General features: G+C 49.2%; 1 protein-coding gene across 3 annotated transcripts in view; it reads left to right on the forward strand.

The window, feature by feature from the left end:
- Nucleotides 1-22,654, forward strand: part of JPH2 (junctophilin 2) — a 63,308-nt gene that overhangs the window by 10,870 nt on the left and 29,784 nt on the right. For 2 of the 3 annotated variants that reach the window (XR_009454191.1, XM_059707017.1), the window contains exon 2: nt 12,332-13,118. Coding sequence is in view for 2 of the 3 variants with exons in the window: in XM_059707017.1 (XP_059563000.1) it covers nt 12,332-13,118 (787 nt within the window). In the remaining variant the exon portion in view is untranslated. Of the gene's footprint in view, nt 1-12,331; nt 13,119-14,160; nt 14,180-22,654 lie in introns of those variants that run through there. The other variant, XM_059707018.1, reaches the window with a different exon arrangement.

A 22,654-nucleotide genomic window follows, 5' to 3' on the forward strand; every position in this document is an offset into this window, starting at 1 on the left:
CAGACTGGAGAGGGTGCAGGCTGGGCTGAGGGACACCCCCCCCCCGTGCACAAATTTCATGCACCGAGCCACTAGTGTGTGTGTATATAAATATACACTGAGTGGCCAGATTATTATGATCGGCCAGATTATTATGACCACCCCATCAGTACAATGAAGTGAATTAGTTATGCAAATAATAATAATAAAACCTTGAGAGTATTTGCTTAGGAAGTTTTCAATATTCAGTATTTTTGGAAGAGTCAATGAAGTACTGATGGGGTGGTCATAATAATCTGGCCACTCAGTGTATATATATTTCATAGAGGAAGGGAGAGGGAGAGAGAAAGAAACATTAATGATGAGAGAGAATCATTGATCGGCTGCTGCCTCCTGCATGCCCCACACTGGGGGTTGAGCCCACAACCCAGGCATCAGCCCTGACTGGGAATCGAACCGTGACCTCCTGGTTCATAGGTGGATGCTTACCACTGAGCCATGCTGGCCAGGCTTGGCTACTGTTTTGAGAGACTGTTTGGGAGAGAGGAGGTAGTGCAAGAAGGGTAGAAGCAGGGAGACCTATTAGTGAGTTTATGCAATAAAACAGATGAGAAGCAACAGTGGCTTGGACCCCCATCTCATCACAGCAAGGGCAGAGAGAAGTGGTTGAACTCTGGATCTACTGTGGAGGTAGAGCCCATAGGTTTTGCTGATTGGATGGGAAGCAAGAGGAAGAGAAGTCAAGGATGGTTCCATGGCTTTGGCCTGAGCCACAGAAGGGCAGTGTTGCCCTGAACTGAGATGGGATGAGGGTTCGAAGAGGGAAGGTTAGGAGCTCAGTGTTGAACACCGAGGATGGCAGATGCCTCTGAGACATGCCACAGGGACATGAAGGTTGTGGGGACATGAACACAGGGGCCTGAATGACCACTGGGTGGCCTCCTTCTGAACCAAGACACTCTGCCCTTGATCCCTTTTGCTTCTCCCCTTCACAGACACCATTATTTCTGGTTTCCAAGGCCCGCAGGGTTGCTGAGCTGACCCAGTGCCTGGCAAAGGGGCTTCACCCAGGTCACAGGCTCCCAGGCTATCAGCATCCAGGCGATGTCACCTGGTTAATCCCCTGCTTCTTGTGCAAGCTGTGGGGCGTCATCCGGGGCAGCAGCTTCTGGATTTGGGGGAGGGAGGGGTTGGAGCCCTGCAGGCTACAGGACTTGTCATACACCCCTGCAACCTGACCCTGCTCCTGGAGCTGGTGACATTGTCATCAGCTCCTCCACATTAGGTCTTCGAGTGGTGATCCTGGGAAACCGGAGACAGAGGCGCTTTGACGGGCGGCAGCATTTGGGAGCCATGGGAAGGGACTTGGTGCCACCTTGCAAGCCAGCTAGAGAGCTCTTGTGGAGGTAGAGCCCACAGGTTTTTCTGATCGATTGGATGGGGAGCAAGAGGAGGAGGAGTCAAGGATGGCTTCATGGCTTTGGCCTGAGCCACGGAAGGACAGTGTTGCCATGAACTGAGATGGAATGAGGGTTCGAATAGGGAAGGTCAGGAGCTCAGTGTTGGACACCGATGCCTGTTGGACATGCTAGGCTGTGGGACTGTTACAGGAAAAACAGCTCAGTCTACATGCTCACCCAAAGGGACCATTCAGCTCACTCACAAACCATGCCGTGAAGTACAAATCCAGTAAGAAGACCAAGGTGGACCCACCCACACCCTAGAAAGGAATCTAAGACATTTAAAGTGAACAAGAACCATTCAACAAGTGTTTATTGAGTGCCTAGTATGTGCTAGGTAGTGTTCTCAGTGACAGGGATAGTGGTAGAGTGGGGAACAGCTAACCTTTTAGTCTATTTGTTATTTGTATGTACTTGTGAATGAGGGGGAAAAAACAGAAGGACCTAAATTCTTAACAGCGATTACCCCTGGAGAAATGACATATTATTTTTAGTACTCTTCTATTGTTAGAATTTTATGCAAAAAGCATATATGACTTTTATAATTTTAAAAAGTGCCTTTCCTCCCAACATATAAATGACATTAATATACAGACATTCGGGGTATAAAAAGCATTTGGGGGCTCTAAGCAGAATTCTCTAGAATGTAGGCTCAGATCCCATAAGATTGCCCTTTGTTCTTCTCTCCACTGTGGGATTCTGCTCTTCAAAGCAAGGAAGATGGAAGAACAATCAAGGCAGGAGATCTGTTCTTTAGTCCCAGCTGAGCCTGGCTGGTGGTCTTGGAAAAGTCCCTCCACTTCCCTGTGCCCTAGCTTCATCCTCTGTATAATGAGAGGCTGAACTACACTTACTTCTAAGGGTAAGTGGATTTTCTTTCACATGCAACACCAGCTAACTGACTGTGTCTGCCTAGAGATGTGGCGAGGGGAGACAGCACGACCACATTAGGAGGGTCCAGCATTGAGATCAAGTAGCAACATCTGTTGTGGACAGAGCCTGGGGAAGAGGTAGCCCATGTGGCAGATTACGTGTTGCCTTGGACTAGATGGTCTCCAAGGTCCACTTCAGCAGTGACCTTGGGATGGAGACACCTTCACTTACTGCCAAGTTGAGGTTGTGTATGAACATGTTGCCTATTTGCAGATATCAGGAACATGACAGTCTGTATTAGACACGGGTGCCGGCGCCAGCTCCTACCAGCTCATGAGAGCCCACTGTTAAATTTCCAAGACTCGTGCAAGCTGGCTGTTCAACCCTTGGTAGCTTGACTGGCAATGATGGGAATATTTCTATGATGGAAATTGGCTAAGGCTACAAATCAGGGTTGTTTATTTTTCCCAAAGAGCTGTCTTACCAGGGTACCACTGAACACTGTGCTAACATGAAATGCCCTTTATTCCTTCCCACCCAGATTTAGGGCGTCCAGCCATCCCCAAATCCGTTGCCTTGGAACTGTCCTGCTTTTATATTGAAAGTCTCACCCTGGAGGAAACAGCTCAGGCTCAGGCAAACTGGGATGACTGGTCACCTGCAATTCTTTCCCATGAAGTGAGATGGCCGACGTTTTAGCGCCTGAGATATCGCTAGAGGCACGACTCACAGCCACGCAGAGTGGGCTAGCTAGGCTTCCGGTGCCTGGCAGAGAAATGAACTGGGTTGACTGGGTGCCAGGAGGGCCACACTGTGCCAGGCAGAAGGCACATCACGTGCAAAGCTTTGGGAGTGGGATGGAGTCTGTTGTGTTTAAGAAAACGCTGGAGCACAGAGACTGAGAAAGAAAGTGGGATAAGATGAGGGTGCGAAGGTGGCAGGGCCCAGGTCATGCGGGCTTCATGGGTCACAACGAGGAGTGTGACGTCATCCTTACGGTAGGTGTTGCAGGACACCCTCAGAGCCCCGCCAGGACCAGGGTCCTCATTCCCTCGGCTGCCGATGGCTCAGAGCTGGACACTGCCCTCTGTCAAAGAGCGGTGCCTCCCTCTGGGGCAACCCATAGCTAATGACTGGTTGATACCAGAATACAAAGACCCAGCCTTCTTGCTTTGATTTGGGGCAACTCTGAAGGGCCAGCCCCAGAGATCCTCATGGGATCAGCCGACGCCTTGGTAGTAACTGTTCAAGTTCTTCTGCTGTTGATTCCTGCTTCCTTCCTTACAGCTGTTTGATCTGAGAGCACTCACCACAGAATCACCCCCACTCAATCTTAGTCTCAGAATATGTTTTCTAGGACCCACGACAATCCTCCTCAAGGCGCTGAGAAGCCATTGCAGGGTTTTAAGTGGGGTAACCAGATTAGATCTGCATCTTATAAAGGCGATGAGGCTGGTGGAGTGAAGGGTGGATTGAATTATGTGCCAGGAAAGGCAGGAGACCAGGGAAGATGCTATTGTAATCAAGCAAGAAGGACTGGTGAGGCCTGGACTAGATGGATGTGTGGGAATAAAGAGAAGTGGAGGGGTTAAAGGGATATTCACAATCGGGTCTATCTGTTTCCAAAGCCCAGGCAATTTCCATTATTCTTTGCTGCCCCCAAATATGTCCCAGGCTTGACTTGCTTTCTCTGGAATGCTGGGTCCAAGGTCTTTATCAAGGTGGATTAGAGCCAAGCTCAGATAGGCCCTCTAACCTCAGGAGGACCTGTATGGGTGACTATGGCATGGACAGGTATGTTCACCACAATGTACATTCCTGGTTTACCTGGTCTGATTTTGCTGTGCCTGGACAGGAGCCACTGACCCTTGAACTCTCCTGTGTGCACCCTCCATTGCAAACCCCAGGTGAAATCTGTTGATGCTTCCATGGTCCTGCCCAGTGATCTTGGGCTCACATCTGAGACAACATGAGAGGACATGCAGAAGGACCAGGGATGGCTATTAGACGAAATAGGCAAGATATAGGCAGGATAGTTGCCACAGGAAGTAAGAGTGATGAATGTCTGAAGCAATGAGAACTTGGTGGGAGACGGTGGCCTGGGGGGTGTCCTGAGGGAGGTGGCTTTGAAACTGGGCTTTGGCAGATTTGGGAAGACAAAGCTGAAAAGGTAAATGGGGTCGAGGTCAGGAAGACACTGGGCTGTTGGGTAAGGACTTCCATAGGCAGTGGAGACCCCTGGAGAAGAGCTAGTCCTGATTCCTTTGTCCCCATCTCTGTTCAGTCCTCCGGGGACACTGACCTTTGGACCTCACACAGTTTTCTAGAAATAGGCAGGTGTCACTGGCCAGAGGGGGCGGTGTTCTGTGCCCATTCTCTATTTGGAGGCAGAGTCCCTGGTCTGGCCACTTGTCTCTTCTCTGTCTCAAAGCGAACTCTGGATTTCCTAGACTTCCTTTGGGTTTCTGAAACGGCCAGGCTTTCTTTGGAGCGGAGGTTTGACTTGAAAGGGATGTTCTCAGCTTTGCAGTGGTGCAGAGGCGAAAGCACTGACCAAGTCCCTTGTCTGTGACCACCACCCATTGCCACACCTATGTGATCATGAGCAAGTCATTTAAATTCTTAGTTTCAATGTTTCCAACTCTAGAATCCTAACCCATATCTGTTAGGATGTACAGGGGTGGGCAAAGGTAGGTTTACAGTTGTGAATACACGAAACAGAGTTTATTCTTGTATTATTGATTAATTATTGTATTATTTTCCATACAAACAACTATAAACCTATTTTTGCCCAACCCTGTATATTTTCTTGGCCTGCAGGCAGCAAAAAACTAACTCTGAAAGACTTAAACCAGCACTTTCCATAGAAATATAATGTATGTAGGCTATGTATATAATTTTAAATTTTCAAGTAGTCAGATTAAAAAAGGTAAAATTAATTTTGATAATATATTTTATTTAATGATATCCAAAATATTATCATTGCTAAATATTATCATTATAATATATAATTATTAGCGAGATATTTGACATTCTTTTTTGTACTAATTCTTTGAAATTCAGTGCTCAGTAAACATGTGTCTAGTGACTACCATATTGGACAACACAAAATTAAACAATAAGGATATTTATAATCTCACATAAACAAGAATCCAGAGGTAGAGGTTAATGGAAGCTCAACAGCATCAACAAGGACTCAGGTTCCTGCCACCTTTCGCTCTGCCACCCGTACAGTGTCACCGCTGTTCTCAGCTACCTCCTCTCATGGCTCCCAAATGGCTACCAATGCTCTGGGGTCATCTTCACACACAACAACATCCAGCAGCAGAAAAGGGCATGTTTCCCCTAAATATTTGTCTTTATAAGAACTCTTTCCTGTCTCCCTCTCGCCACCCACCCAGCCGACTTTCCCTCAGGTCTCAATGCCAGATTTCATCGCATGGTCATATCTGATCCAATCGTTGGCAAGGTGGGTAGGCCTGAACGTCTGGTTCAGAGCAATCAGGATTTACCCCTGGATTGGGGACCTTTATCTGGGTCCCATGGAGGAGACCTGGAGCCTGGGACAGAGTGGAGGTTCTGTCAGCAAAGAAGGGAGAGTTGCAGTTGGGTAACCCACAGTATCGGCACGATACCTGCTCCCCTGTCCTCCCAGGTTGAGCTGATGGAGTTTCTCCCTACCTGGCATTCGTATGTCATCTACAATGTCCAGTTTCTGTCGGTTTCTTTAGAGTGGAGTGAGAAGTTAAAGGCACTTGCTGAACAATGTCAGTGTAGGAAATGTCTAGATTTTTATAATTTCATTCCCAACCTTTTATAATTATTAATACTGAATTTGAGGGCAATATTTTAGGGACTGTCCTTCATGGACACCCAAAAGCATTCAGTTTGTTTTCAGAGAAATAAAACCCTCTTTTTATTTAAAACCATTTTTAAAAATTCTAAGCTCTTAGGCTTAGATATAACTATTAGTGAATCACAGAACTTCCATAATGAGCACAGCTGACTTGGGAACAGTCTTAAATAAACATGCAACTCCATGTGGTTTCAGAAGTGTTAGTTCAGGACTATTAGAACATGGCCTGCCCGCCAGCACATCGGGGGCTAAGGGCATCAGTTAGCAGGTTTTACAGAAGGAACAGAGCATGTTGGTTAATTGGAGGTTAGTGGAGAGGTTTCACAGCTCTACTCCAAGCGGCATATTAGAATCCCTTAAGGTGCTTTTAAAAACTCCAGTACCCACATCAATTAAACCATAATCTCTGGCTTGGCAACTGGGTCTTGTACTTCAGATGTGGATTCCACAAACTACTCTGTAACGTGTGTGTTTAGGGGACGTGGAGGCAGGTCTCACTGATGAACAAACTCCCAAATTTTCTTCTTCCCAAGGATGGAGGCACGTGGGTCTCCCTCAGTCAGGGGTGTGCCCAAACCAGCGACCGCTGGGCCTTTCAAGGCCCCAGGCTGCTTTCTTACAAACAAGCAGACCAAGGCAGAAAATGGGGGCCAGTCTCAATCCCTCCCTCTGATTTCTCTCTGTCCTCCCTGAGTCCTTTTCATGTTTCCAGCTAATCCTTTCTGGGCCAGCATCTTGAAGCAAAGACTCTGACCTGTCAAAAAGCTGGCCTTTAGTCTTGGCCAGTGTGACTCAGTTGATTGGGCATCGTCCCATGCGCCAAAAGGTCACTGGTTCAATTCGCAGTTGGGACACATGCCCAGGTTTCGGGCCGGTAGGGAGCATGTAGGAGACAGCCTATCGATGCTTCAACTCTCACATTGTTTCTCTCTCTCCCTTCCCCTCTCTGAAATCAAATAAAAAATTAATAAAAATATTTCTTAAAAAGCTAACCTTTATTGAGCACTTTGTCCTAGCTGCCTCCCACATAGTTCAATTAATCTTTGATCAACCAACCCTCCATATTGCACTGCCGAGTCCCAGCCCATCACCTCTCTGGACCACTGCTGTGGCTGCTAACGTTTATTTCTGTGCTGGTTGGTTAAATGTAGTCTACCCCTGGCACTAGACTCCAAGCCCCTGAAGGCAGGGACCATGTCAATTTATTTATTGCTGTAGCCCCAGCACCTAGCACCAAGATTGCAGTATCCACAGCAAATAGTTGTTGAATTCAAAGGAATAAATGAAGTAGATCTCATTACCTCCAATTTAGAAGGACAAAACAAGGCTCCGCAGGTTTAAATAAATTATGCCTATTTTAAAACTTAAAACTATTCAGTGTCAGAGTGAAGGTTAAAACTCGGGTCATTCTCCACTAAACCAGAAGGGCACTTGTGAGAGAAGGCGATATGCAGGTTTTATTAAGTTTAGGAGCCTGGTCTGAGGGACTGGACTGTATGTCCCATAGTTATGACCCTCACTAGCCTTTTATAAGTATCCCTGTGGCGCCCAGAGTTTGAGCTGCTGAGCCTCAAGCCCTGAACAAGGGTGGCAGTCACTGCCAATCACTACTGAGCACTTACCATGTACTGAGTCGTGAGGAAAAGAATATGTGGTCCCTGCCCATGAGAGAACATAGGGTGGCAATCAGGAGAGATAGATTCATCAGGTGTTGGCTGAGGGCTTCCTGGGGCCTGGTAACTAACTGCTAGATGCTGGGATCATAGCAGGACTACCTAGACAAGGCTCCCTCTCTCTTGGAAGCCAAAGTCTGGTAGGAAAGGCTAAAGGTGAACAGATGATCACAACAAGTATCTAACTGCAACTGGGGAAAGTGCCAAGAAGTACGAGTGACAGGACACCACGTGGCAGTACTCAGGGAGTGGAGTTCAAGAAATCTTCCTGGGTGAAGTCACATTTAAGCCAAGACTTGAAATATCAATAGAGTTGGCCAGGGGAGGAGGGAGGCGAAGAGCACGCCAAGAAGAGGAAGGAAAGCATGTGCAAAGGCCCTGAGGCAGGAAGGTGAGTGTGACTAGAGAGCCGTTCGAGATGAGTCAGGACAGGTGGGCAGCCGCAGCCCATGCCAGGCCACGTAGGCTGCTGAGAACCTTGCTCCTGACCCTGAGGGCAGTGGGAAGCCCTGCAGTGTTTACAAGGCCAAGTGAGGGGCCAGCCCTAAGGGGATCAGGAGGCACTTCCTTCCACAGAGGGCCACTGTCAGCCAGAAAACCGCACAGGGTCCCCCTTCTCTCCCTCTTCCAATGCGTTCTTCCTGTCCCCCAGAGAGCACTGTCCTGTCTTAGAGAGAGTCAGGCTGCGATGGCCCTAGCACTTGGCTTTTCCAATCCTTCCCAGAGAGCCGTCACTCCCAGCCTCCCCTGGGTGTCTGTGCCTCTTGACACTTGCTTGTAAGTTTCCTAATATAGCCAGACTGTTTCCTCCTCAACTGGTGACCAAGAGCTGCTCTTCTGTTGCAATCTTAGTTTTTCCTGGGCTTAAAGGGACCATGTCAGCCCATCTCATGCCAAATTTAAGCTAAAGGTAGTAGGGCTGACTTGATTTCACAAACTTGTCCAACCCAGAGGTTAGATGTCTTCTCACTTTCCCCAGTTTACCACCTTCTCTGCTCTATTCTTGTTCACTTTTCCTTCTCCCCACTCCCCCAACCCTTTCTTCCGAGACAACTCAAAGGCACACAGCTAGACATGGGTGTGAGTGTTGGTTCTGGTGGGTTAATTAGCTGTGTCATCTTGGGGGAGTCTCATAGGAATCATTAAATACCTCTGCAGTCATTTTCACAGAGCTCTTTTCTGATGGATAGAGCAGAAAGGAGAGAATAAACAGTTATAGAATGCATGTTGTTCATTATTCATTCACTCATTCAACAAATATTCACCGAGTACCCATTTGGTACTGTCCGGACACTGAGGACAGAAAAGAATGAGTCCATGTCTCTATGGAACTTACATCGCAGTGTGGCTGGTCACTGGAGGGACGGGAGCCCTGATGTCCCTCTTACCTCGGGCTGCTCCTGCCCACTTACAGAGGGGCTGCAAGTACCAGGGTCCCTCTCCGACAAGTTAAAGCCGAATTTCTGGTGGTGAGGCCCAGGGGGTCTGTATTTTATTTTCAGAACTTCTAAAGTGGGAGTCAGGATTCAGAACCATGGGCTCAGAGCATGAGCTCTGGGTGTCAGAAGACTTGGGTTTGGATCTACCTTCTTAGCTCTCAGACTACCAACCTCCTCTCCTATAAACCAGCATCATCATGGGACCCACCTCACAGGACCCTGAGGGGTTTAAGTGAGCTCTTGACACTGTGCATGGTCCTGATGGGGTTCTTCATGGCGAAAGGCTGGGGCGGGGAGGAGAGGGGGCTTGAGCTGGAGCTGCCTGTGCTGGGAGGGACCAGGCAGCATGAAGTCATGTGGACACACTGTTGTTCCCCTCCAGAGCCACAGTGCCCCAATTTCTAGAAGCCCTGCAAGTCAACGTTAGGCTAAACCTCAGTGAGCTTCATGGCCAACCATGTCATTGGCCGATAGGGCAATGGAGGCCTTAAGAAGAGAAGAGAGTTGCTCCATGTCACACAATGAGATGGAGTTTCTGTACAGGTTCAGACAATCGGTCAGCAAATATCTGTGGAGCACCTTTCTGTGCCAGGCACTGTTCCAGGTGCTGGGGATACATCGGAGAACAAAACAGGAGAGAGCCCTGCCCTCATGGAGCTTCCATTCTAGCAGGAAGAGAAAGACAATATAGTAAGCCCGTCATATGGCACATTAAAAGGTAATACACACAATAGAAAAAAAAAGTAAAAAGAGATTGGGGATGTCCGGGTGCTTGTGGGGGTGCAGGCAGATTGCCATCAGGATAGGGCTCATTGAGCAAAAGACTTGACAGTTATCTGGAAGAAAAGAGACCCAGACACAGAGAACCACCTATGCAAAGGCCCCACTGGGAGCATGCCTGTTCAGCTGACTGGCTGTTCAGTTATCCAGCCACCTGGGGTGGAAGGATCTAATGAGGAGAAGGCCATTTGGGATTATTTGATTAACCAGGGGAAAGTATAGGCGTGTGTTTAAAACAAAAGCTCTGGATTCCCTGCCCCCAATTCAGTGAATCTTGTGTCAGGTACTGCTCTATATGCTGGAGGCATGAAGATGAAGGCAGAGAACTGGCTCTCAGTGGTGCTGTTGGGGACAGACGGTGGACAGTGTGTGTGGGTGGGGGGAGATGATGAGTTGGTGGTGGCTGAGTCACACCCAGGGGCCTTCCATCTCCAGGCTGACATGTGGAGCTAGAGAGGGGATATAGAAGATATACAGAGAGTATATAGAGGGATATATAGAAGATATATTTGGGGCAGAGGGAGTCAGCAGGACATAGATGACAGTTATAAAAACCCGATGGTTCAATCACCCAGGGAGGATGGGGAGAAGGTTTTGAGAGCCCTGGGGAGCACAGCACATAAGGGTGGTGGAGTAGGAAGATATTTTGTCTGCTTTGTATTGACCTGTTCATACAATTCAGGTGACCTCACACACTAGCACAGCTTTGTAGAATCACATTATTACACATGTATCTTTTCTTTTTGAGTTTTTCAGCGATCTTAGCTCATTTAAACCTCAACCCTATGAATTAAGGGGCAATTATCTCTGTTTGACAGATGAGGAAGTTGAGGCACAGAGAGGTTAGGTCACTTGCCAAAGGTTGCACTGCTAGTAATGGCGGGGGCCGCATTTGGACCCAGAAGCCTGGCTTCTGTTGTCTGTACTCCTAACTACTACTCTATGCTGCCTCTTTGCACATGGTGGCCCACTCACGGTCATATTCCCAGGAACACACGTGCTCACTCATGGACACGCAAGGTCTCCTTGACACACCACTGTCCTGCATCCACATGGTCTTACATGGTCTCAGTTTCACTAATGCCCACAACCTCACATACTCATTTATCCTAGAGTATCTCCTCATATTGTGCTTTGTACTCAGATGGCTTGAACACCCAGAACCTCTCACACACCCATAATGGCACCTCCATAGAACCTTGGGCACTCACCCCACTGTAGATACACTGCATTGCACACTTATGATCTCATATAGTTACATGGCCTTGCACAAATACACGCTCTCCCATGCTCTCCAACAGTCACATGCTTTCCGACATTCACATGACTGCCAACTCACTATCGTATTCATTCATGAACTCCAACATTCACATCACCTTGCACACTACCATGACCATGCACACACATTTAACCTCACACACTGACAGAGCCTTGCATGCTGCACAACTTTGCACTCTGACCCTCTAACAGTCTTGCACCCTCACTCAACTTTGCCTTTCCTTGCACTCAAGACCCCAATGCTCTCATAAGCTTATGTTACATCATTATGACAGATGCACGTGATCTTGGTCACCTTCTGTGCACGCACTGCCTTGCACATTCATGATTGTTCATGTTCCCGATACCTTGCACACCCCCACAAGTGTAAATATTCACATTACTGTACAAACCCAATGTCTTGCCTACTCACTCTTGCACCATCATTCTCTTGTGTGCAATTTGAAATCTGTGCACACATTTAAATTCACACACACAGTCTCACCTGCTCATACAATTTCACACTTAAAATTGACTGCTAACCTCAACCTTGCTCTATTTCGCAGACTAAAAACTTCGGCGTGTTCCCACCAACAGAAATATCCACACCATGCAAACCCCTTCTGGCTTGCCCATTCGTGTTCTCACACATTTGTTTAAGCTCACTCCGGGGCCCCACCTGCTCACACAACTTTGCACACTGACGCTCTTACTCTCCCAACCTCACTCTATCTCGCACACTTGTGACCTTGTCATGTTCACCAATGAAACTATTCATACCACTGCACAAACTCCTTGTGGCTTGTCCGCTCATGTTCTTGCACACGCGTGTAACCTCACACCCTCAGAGCCTGGCCTGTTTTCATGACTTCGAACGCCTTGCCCCTCCGATGGCCTTGCCTCTCCGATGGCCTTGGCCGCCCCCGCCCTGGCACACCCAGGTCACTGTGCACTCGCAGGGGCCCCATCCCGCCGATCCACTGACTCGCCCTCTCGCCCTCTCCTCGCCCGCAGGGACTTACCAAGGCCAGTTCACCAACGGCATGCGCCACGGCTACGGTGTGCGCCAGAGCGTGCCTTACGGGATGGCCGTGGTGGTGCGCTCGCCGCTGCGCACGTCGCTGTCGTCCCTGCGCAGCGAGCACAGCAACGGCACGGTGGCCCCGGACTCGCCCGCCTCGCCGGCCTCGGACGGCCCGCCGCTGCCCTCGCCCGCCATCCCGCGCGGCGGCTTCGCGCTCAGCCTGCTGGCCAACGCCGAGGCGGCCGCGCGGGCGCCCAAGGGCGGCCTGTTCCAGCGCGGCGCGCTGCTGGGCAAGCTGCGGCGGGCCGAGTCGCGCGCGTCCCTGGGCAGCCAGCGCAGCCGCGTCAGCTTCCTCAAGAGCGACCTCAGCTCCGGCGCCAGCGACGCCGCCTCCACCGCCAGCCTGGGCGAGGGCGTGGAGGTCGCCGACGAGGCCGCGCCCTTCGAGGCCGACATCGACGCCACCACCACCGAGACCTACATGGGCGAGTGGAAGAACGACAAGCGCTCGGGCTTCGGCGTCAGCGAGCGCTCCAGCGGCCTCCGCTACGAGGGCGAGTGGCTGGACAACCTGCGCCACGGCTACGGCTGCACCACGCTGCCCGACGGCCACCGCGAGGAGGGCAAGTACCGCCACAACGTGCTGGTCAAAGGCACCAAGCGCCGCGTGCTGCCGCTCAAGAGCAACAAGGTTCGCCAGAAGGTGGAGCACAGCATGGAGGGCGCCCAGCGCGCTGCCGCCATCGCGCGCCAGAAGGCCGAGATCGCCGCCTCCAGGTAGGACCCGGCGTGGGCACCGATGGGATGGGCCCACTTGAGGAAAGGGGTCCTGGGACCGGGCCACCTAGGAGGCCATGTCTCCACACCTGCTTCTGCCTTTTGTTTTTGTTTTTAACCGTCAGAACATCTTCCAGGATCTTTAGAGAGTTCATTGGGGGCGCTTCGGGTCTGGTGTCACCTGTTCTCCCTCAACTACTCCCATCCACCCGTTTACCAACCCCTCCATACACTTAATCCTACCATTTACCCAACTTTCGAATATTCACCTGAACAGCCGATCTTCACCAAACGATCCACCCTACCACCCACCCACTCCACTTTCTGTTTATCAATCCAACTACCCAGTCACCTACCCATCCACCCGACCACCCAGATACCCATCCAATCACCCAGTCACCCATCTGTTCACCCAACCCCTCCATTCACTCAACCTCTCCATCCATCCTACTCAACCTCTCCAACATCCCTCTGAACAGTTACCCATCCACTAAACCGTTTCTTCATCAACCCATCCAACTTTCCATCTCTTTACATACCCAACCATCTAGCCACCCAACCATCTAGACACCCATCCTAATATCCAGACACCTTTCAACCATCCATCCATCTCCTCATGTACAATGACCCACATTCACTCAACTGCTTCCATCTACAAGGCACCCATCCTAATATCCAACCATGTTTCCATCCACTGAAACAACATCCACTTCCACTCACGCAGTCATCCATCCATCCTTCCATCCAGCCACCTCCGTCTCCCAACCATACTTTCATCCAACCATCTATCCATACTTCCATTTACTCAACCACTCTCACCTACCCATATGCCAGCCCTGCCTTCATCCATCCTCCTTGCATCCATATTCTAACATCTTTATGTCTTCTCATTGTACTTCAGAAAAAGTTCTAATGTTGTCTTCAAACATTTACAGCATCTACTGTGTGCATGGCACTATTTTAAATGGTTTACGAATATTGACTCATTCTGTTTCCTTAAGGACCTTGTAAGATCGATATTATTTTTATTTCCATTTTACAGATGAGCCAAGTGAGAGATAAGGTGACTTGTGGCAAATCGTCCATGTAGTAAGTGGCCCTTCATAATTTAGTTCCTACTTTCCAATTCAGCCTCCTTTTCTACCGTTCTTGACCTGGACCTGGATTTTTTCTCTGTGCTAGTCATGCTGGCCTTTTATCAGTCGTCTTTAGTTCTCCTGCCAGACGGCTTTGGTTCTTCTGGTCCCTCTGTCTGGATGGCTCGTCTTTCCTCTTGCCCCTTAATTCCTACTTCTTCAGAGCTCAGGTCAAGCCTGAACCGCTTAGAGAGCTGATGGTGCTCAGTCCCTGTCACGGATCGACTATTACTCAGCCACATGGACATCTTCTTAGAATGTCTCACAGCAACGTTAAGCTGCTTAGGTACTTGTTTTTAACCTACCACTTAATAGAGGGGTCCCTATGCACCAGTCATCGTTCTGAGGTCTTTACGGATATAAATTCATTCTGTCTTTAACAGCTCTTGATGAGGTAGGTACTGTTGTTATTCCCTTTTTGCAAACATGAAGTGAGCTGCAGGGACAGCAGTGGGTGTGGCAAGACAATCATAAAGGTACTTGCCTGTCCAGTGCCTGGAGCAGTCCTGCCGGTGGCTCTACATGGACTGGGCTGGAGGCTGTGACACTGTGGTCTTCAGAGTAAAGCAAACCGAGGGTCAAATCTTGGCGTTACATTTTTTAGCTCAGAGGCTTGGCAAATCAGTTTGCCTGTCTGAGCTTCGTTTCCCCATCCGTGGCACCACTGCTTCTCAGTTGTGTGTTCTTGGACAAATCAGTTTTCTTCTTCAACCTCAGTTGTGTCATCTATTCAAATGGGGTTGGTCTAAGGGTTGAGAAAGATGGGTGCAGGTCCAGTGGCTGGTTCACACCCTGTAGTGGGATGAGTTCCTTGGTAAGCCGACTTCAAGATGGAGATTAGTGTTCTGGAAGTTTCTGGGGAGTGCTCTGAGGATCAACACTTGTGGGGAAGAGAGAGAAGCAGGATTGGGCAGAGGGAGATGGGGCCGTCCCCACAAAGGCCTGTGCCAACCACAGGGCCGTGCTGCACTGGAGATGATCTTCATAGTCAAGTTGAGGTGAAGGAACTGGATCTTTACATCCTCTCTGCTGGATGCAGGCAGCCCTCTGGAAAGGGGCGTGACCTGGGGCCTGACGGTTCTCTTCAGCCAAGGGCAATCCCTGGACAGGGCTGACAGCCGGCAGCACTCTGAGCAGCTGGGGGTGGGGTGTAGAAATAATGTCAGCCCTGAAGGGGGAGCGGGGTGGCACGTGACGACAGTATCCTTTACAGTCTAGACACCTAGCAAAGGCTCAACAAGCCTTATTTGTCATGGTTGTCATTCAGTGTATTCATTTTACAGATGTGGGAACTGAGACCCTGAGAAGGAATGCAATATGCTCAAGACCACCTGGCAAGCAAGTGGGAGGACCAGGGCTTCAGCCCCTAGCTTTCTGATTTCAAGCTCTCCCCAGCACATCTGAGTATCGCTAAGCTTTGTAAACTTTTAATGGTTGTGAACGTGTGAGCAGTTAGTAACACTAAGACAGAAAGAAGGTATGGGTAATGTTCATAAGGCTTCTTGGTTAGGGGCAGGGCCAGGCTGATGACCAGGGTGATCATATAATTTGTTGTTTAAAGTTGGACACTTTTATGAGTTAAAGGGGGCACTTTTAAAAAATGAAACTTACGTATTAGAATAATTTTAGATTAAATAATTTTAGAAAAGTTGCAAAGATAGTACAGAAAGTTGCCACATACCCTCTGCCTGGTTTCCCCTAATGTTAACTTCTTACATGACCACAATACATTTGTCAAAGCCAGTTTGTTCGTTACTAGTAACTAAACTCCAGACTTTGCTTGAATTTTACTAGCTTCCCACTAGTGTCCTTTTTCTGTCCCGGGATCCCATATTGCATATAGCTGTCAAGTCTTCTGAGTGTCCTCTGGTCTGTGACAATTTCTCCGTCTTTCCTGTTTTTCTTGACCTTGATGGTTTCAAGGAATATTGGTCAGGTATTTTGAGAATGTCCCTCAATTCAATGCGGTTCTCATAATTAGACTGGGGTTATAGATTTGGGGGAAGAAGACCATAGAAATAAAGTGCCCTTCTCGTCACATCATATCAGGAGCACATGATCTCGACATGACTTACCACGGAAGATGTTGACCTTGACCACTTGGTTAAGGTGGTGTCTGCCAGGTTTCTCTGCTGTAAGTTACCATTTCCTCCTTGCCGTTCTCTGTTCTTTGGAATACATTAAGTTCAGCCCATACTTGAGGAGGAGAAGGTTCTGGAATTAAGCTCCAGACGGAGGAGTATCAATATGTATTATTTGGAATTCTTCTGTAGGGAAGACTTGCCCCTTCTTCCAAATGGGACATTTTATTTATTTATTTATTATTCATCTTTATTGTTGAAAGTATTACATATGTCCCCCTCTTCTTCCATTGACCCCTTCTGGCCTGCACCGTCCCCCACCCCAAGCCTTCACCACGCTGTTGTCTGTGTTCATGGGTTATGCATATGTACGTGTAAGTTCTTTGGTTCATCTCTTCCCACCCCCACCTTCCCTTTGAGATTTGACAGTCTGTTCCATGCTTCTACGTCTCTGGATCTATTTTGTTCATCCGTTTATTTTGTTCTTTAGATTCCACACATGAGTGAGATCATGTGATACTTGTCTTTCTCTGACTGGCTTATTTCACTTAGCATAACACTATCCAGGTCCAAATGGGACATTTTAAATTATTGTACTAAGTGTATATAGTTATGACAGACATAAGCAAGGACTGTCCTGGGACATAGCAGAGCTTAGAGTAGGTAAGAGTGTAGGCTCTTGACTCAAAAGGCCATGAGTTGGAATTCTGGCCCTTGCACTGAAGAGCTGTGTGACCTTGCCAAGCTGCCTCGCCACTCTGAGCCCTGGATTCTCGTTCCTCCTAGTGCTGTTTTGAGGAGTAGATGAGCTAATGCCTGTAAAATCCTGGCACAGAGCAGCCAGCGCTGAAAGCAGTCATTGTCATCATCTAACATGCTTGATTTAAAGTTGAGGAAAAGAAGCTTGGGGACAAGGAAGGATTTGCCCAAGCTCTCACCTGTTGGGGCAAACTCTTGCCCCTCCCTGCCCCTCTGCTTTCCCTGCCCTTCTGCCCTCGGATGTGAAGGTGTTGAGCCCCCTCTGTGAAGGCTGCCAGGCCCAAGAATGAGAAGGTGGTATCCAGCTCCCTCCACACGGTGCTGCCAGAAGGAAGTGCAGGGACATTTGGATTCCTCTTGTGTCTGAGTAACTTGTCCTGTGTGCCATGCGGGGTGGAGAAGAGGGGAACAGGAGGGGGGCTGGGGGGAAGGGGGGGAGGACGACGACTACTGCCTGGCTCAGTTTAAGCTCAGAAGAAATTTCCAATTAAGGAAACCTTTGGGATAGGAGGGAAAGCAGGGTTGTCTCCCTCCTGGGGGCGTTGGTGAGGAATCGGGCCACAGAGGAACAGAAAGCTTACCCTGCAGCCACAAGTCTCCTGGGCCCTGGCAGGCCGGAAGGGGGGGGCGTTGGGGCGGGGGGGGGGGGGGGAGTTCTCTCCATTGTAATGTCAGGCTCCTTGCCCCGGGCCTACCTGGAACTTGTCAGCTCAGAGTCTAGGATTAAGATAGCTTTCTCAGAGGGAAGGAAGGAAACTGGGATGTCTCTTCCCCCTAAAATGGGCTTGAAGAAGATTCTAGACCTGCACTGTCCACCTGCCATAGGTGGCTGTTGAGCTCTTGAAATGTGGCCGCTCTGGATGGAGATGCGCTTAAGATAAGCCCTGGAAATTCCCAAGTTTAAGTGTGAAACAGGCACTGGGGTCCATAGACTTAGTAAGAAAAGAATGTAAAGTAACCCATGAATCATTTTTTTATATTGATCACATGTTGAAATGGTTCTATTTTAAATATATTGGATTAGATAAAGCGTATTGTTATAATTAATTGCACCTGTCTCTTTCTTACTTTTGAATGTAGCTACTAGAGCGTTTTAAATGACATGTGTGACTCACATTATATTTTTATTGGACAGTGTTTTTGCTCTAGACCAGGGGTGGGGGACATCCAGCCTGTGGGCCATATAAGGCCTGTGAAATCACTTGGTCTGGCCCTGCCAAGGCACTAGGGGGTGAGTTAATTAAATGTTTGACCAGATACAGCAGGCTAATTTTTAAATCGATACTTTTGTACGGCCCGCAAATGATGTGATAAATATCCACTTGGCCCTTGGGAGGAAAAAGGTTCCCCACCCCTGCTCTAGACCCACTCAGGCCCCTAGGAGCTAGTCCAACCCCCTCACTGCCAAGATGGGGAAACTGAGGCCTGGAAAGGGATGAAAGGAACCCTAGCCACTACGTGGTCAGGAGGGAACTAAGCCTCCTGTCTTCAATTTTGTGGTGAAGAACCCTTTCTGTAATACCTTTTAAGGTCATAAATACTGGGCCTGGAGGGAAGCTGGGATGTTTGGGGAGGTGTCTAAACTTTTCTGGTTGTCATGCCAACGCCCTGATGAATGGCTCTCGTCTGGAAGGAGCACAGTGAGTGGTTAACAGTGAGGCTTTGGGTCTGCCTCTCACTTACCATATCTTGCCTTCTCCCCAGACTTCTATGCTCTCATCTCTGGAAAGAGAATAATGATCTCTACTTTGAAGTGTTTTCACAGGAGTTAAATCAGAGACTGTGTGTAAAACCCTCAGCACAGGGCTGGGAGCAGAAAGTGCTCAATAAATGTGAACTGCTATTGTCATTGTCTGGTTTTCTTGTTCTTGTGTCTCAGAAGCAGAGGCAGGGGCTGGCCTGCAGGGGTTCTCAGCTGCCCCAGGGAGTGAGGTTCGGAACATCAGTGTTTGTATCAGGGTGGCCTCAGTGTGGTCCTGAAGACAGGGCACCCTGAACTGGTCTGTCTTCTGCTTCTCCACCTCCACACCTCCATCTCCTCCCCAGGCCAGCCCTGAGAATTCCCAAGTTGAGTGCAGGGTTAGAGCTGGCTTTGTGAGTTACTGAGAAAGGAATTTCTCAGGTGAGCAGGAGCCCCTATGGTACAGTAGCTAAGAGCTTGGACTGTGGAGTTGAACAGACCCAGGTTTGAATCTGGTTTCAACTTCTTGTAAGCTGTGTGACCGTAAGCCAGTAACCTCACCTCTCTGGATCCCATTTTCTTCTTTATTCCTCAAATAGGAATTAGATTAATTCTTCCTTCAAAGTATGGCTACAGAGTAAAAGAACGAGCCCATTAAAGGGCCTGTGCTTTGAAGGCGTGCAGGGAGGTAGACGCTGTTCCTATGAATCATGTATCGTTCTGTACTCATCGAAGTGTCTCCCCTGAGAAGGAAATCACGCGAGGGAAGGCCTGTCTTCTCTCATAGTCCCTGCAACGGTTTTCCAAACTGGCATCTTCTGCACAATTTCAGGTGTTTTTAAATCCATGCACCACCTCTACTTACCATTTTTTCCTACTTACCATTTTAGTCTCTGCCTTTAATTCAAATTACTTAAGAACATACGCATTTATTGAAAAGGAAGACTTTTGAGTCACTGGTCAAAGTGGGAGACCCATATACTTGGGAAATTCGGAAAAGAGAACGCTATTATTCAAGTCTGAGGTCAAACTCTTAGTGCCAGAGGTGCTGAGCCCGAAGGCTGCTCTCTTTTTGCTCAAAAGCAACATTGGCAAGAGATCGGCAGGTGTGAAATACCTGTGGGCACCTGACCGAGGTTTGTCCTTGACTCACAAGAAGAATGGACCTGGTACGGTTTCAGGTTCAGACTTTGCACTGCCGGCTTCCGTTTCCCTCACCACCAGGGTACGCAGACCACCCAGGGGGAAGAGGGCCTGACCCTGGGCCAGGTCTGAGGGGAGGGTCTTGGTAATTGCCTGGGTTTGAGCCTGTTTATTTAGTTTTATTTCATAAGTACCCATATAGTCTTTATTTCTGGGTTCCAGGCAGGATTCTAATTACCTTACATATAATATCTTACAAACAGCAACCCTGAGGAAGGTTCTCTTATCCCCATTTTACAGATGAGGAAACTGAGGCACAGGCAGCTTAAGTATCTCATTCGAGTAATGGCAGAGCTGGGAGTTGAGACCCCAGAACCAGGAGACCTGGTTCTAGAATGCTCTGGACCAGTGTGACCTTTGGACAGCATCTTGGTGGGTGAAAGGGTGGCATGAGCAGAGTGATTAACTGCCCCAGGGGTGGTCTGGCAAAGGACCCTGAAGGTGGTGGATGACGCTGGTTGAGAACTTGCCAATTGGAGAAGAGGGAGAGAAAGGTCATACCAGGTAGAGGCATGGAGGTAGGAATGTGTGTGGTGTATTTTGGGAGCAGCGAGTCATTGGGGTACTGGCGTGTTTGGGGAAAGAGATTAGAGATGGGGCTGGGAAGGCAGCCTGGGGCCAGGTAGGGACGGGCTTTGAGTGCCAGGTTAAGGAGCTTCAGATTTACTATGTGGTGGGCACCATTTGAGTGCTTAGCTGAATACTCTTATCTAATTCTAACTGCAGCATATAGAGATTCTGCTTTTAACATGGCCTGAATCACACAGCTAGTAAATGCTAGAACTGAGATTCTGGCCCCAGTGGCCACCATTCACTGCCCATGCCCATAGAGGCAAAAGTTTGCCCTTGCTCTCTCTCTGTCTGGCTCCTGTCCTGAGATTCCTGGATATGGGGCTCTATTGAGGGGATGAATCGCCCTTGAAATGTTGGACAGACACCCCACCCCAGACTCCTGCCATCCATCACATCCCTCCTTCTAGAATTACCAGATGGACAGAATCCCTTTGCTCCCAGAGACTGGAGACCGGGTGAATGGAATGTCCTGAGTTGTCAGAACCAGACTCTCGTGACCTACACGAGGCAACTGTGACTCCATGGCCAGCCTCTGAGTTGAATGGTCTGGGGAGAGAGAGAAGAGCTTGCCTGGGTCTCTGGAAAAATACAGGGACAACGTGTTTAGGGGAGCCAGGCCTTCCAAGCTTGGGGAGTGGAGAACCAGAGGAAAGACCCTGAGAGCTCCCATCAGCCCTCAGAGAAAGCTGGTCAGAGTGGAAATGCACCTTCGGGAAGATGCAGGCCAATGTGCTCATTTCACAGGTGGAGAAACTGAGGCCTGGAAAGGAACGGTGACTCAGGGTCAGAGCAGAGGAGGAGTGTGGCCAGAGGGCTCTTGTGAGACCTCAGTTGGCTTCTGGGTCACATTGAAAAAATCAGCTAGGCAGGGGACAGGGCTCTGGGAGGTGGGGAGGAATGTTTTTATCTCTCCAGGCCCCAGCACTCTATGAAATGTGCTTACGATCCATCTCCAGAACCTTTCCAGCTTGATGTTTTCAGCCTAAACAGCAGAGTTAGAAAACAGACAGGCAATAGCCTACAATTGGAGAGAAAATCGCCCCTTTCCCCCAATGCAAGGGTTTCCCTACGCCTCAGTGAAAGGTCCAACGCATGAAGCCAGTGCTTGGTCCCAACCAGTGTCAGGGACTCAGGGGTCAACGCCAGAACAGCCCAGACAGAGGTGTTAGACTAACAGTCATCATGAGAATGGCAGTGGCTGCCGCAGGGTACGGGCTTGAGGGCTCAGACTCAGAGTCAGGTTGCCTGGTTCCTTCTAGTCCTGGACACTTGCTGCCTGTGGTGGCAAGTGACTTTCCCTGGAACCTTCTGTACCTCCATTTCTGCATCTCAAAGATGTGGATCACACAAGAACCCACCTTGTGGGGCATATGAAAGGATCAAGTGCTTCGGACAATGCCGGCACAGCTCAGTGCCCCGTTCTCACTACCGAGTGCCAGGCTCTTTGCCAATTCCCTATATTGCATCATCTCATGTAATCCTCATGAGGGAGGTGCCAGCCTCTCTAATAAAAGAGAAACATGGTAATTAGCCGTACCTCCACTACCCTTCCCATTGGCTAATCAGGGCGATATGCAAATTAACTGCCAGTCAAGATGGCGGCCGGCAGCCAGGCAGCTTAAAGCGAACATGAGGCTTGCTTGCTTCAGTGACGAAGGACTCCAACGTTCCCCGCCTGCTGCTGCCGGCCTCTGAGCTTGCAGTTTGAAACATTGTTACAAATAGAGAAGCTAAACAAAACCCCAGAAACCTGCTTTCAGCCAGCCATGATCTCAGAGCTGGAGTTGAAACAGTGTTTTGATTATAGAACCCAAACAAACCAGATACCTGCTTTCAGCAGTCGAGGCCTAAGAGCTGGAGCCAAGCCTCAGAGCTAAAGCTGGCCCAGAATAAAAAAAGAAAAAAAGGAGCGATTGGGAGCTTCAGTCACCCGCCAGTCTGAAAACAGCCCTCAGCCCCTCACCCAGACTGGCCAGGCACCCCAGTGGGGACCCCCACCCTGAAGGGTGTGTGACTAGCTGCAAACAGCCATCATCTCCTCATCCAGGCTGGCCAGGCACCCCAGTGGGGACCCCCACCCTGATCCAGGACACCCTTCAGTGC

This window comes from Myotis daubentonii, chromosome 8 (genome assembly GCF_963259705.1).
Source record: "Myotis daubentonii chromosome 8, mMyoDau2.1, whole genome shotgun sequence".
Classification (NCBI taxonomy): domain Eukaryota; kingdom Metazoa; phylum Chordata; class Mammalia; order Chiroptera; family Vespertilionidae; genus Myotis; species Myotis daubentonii.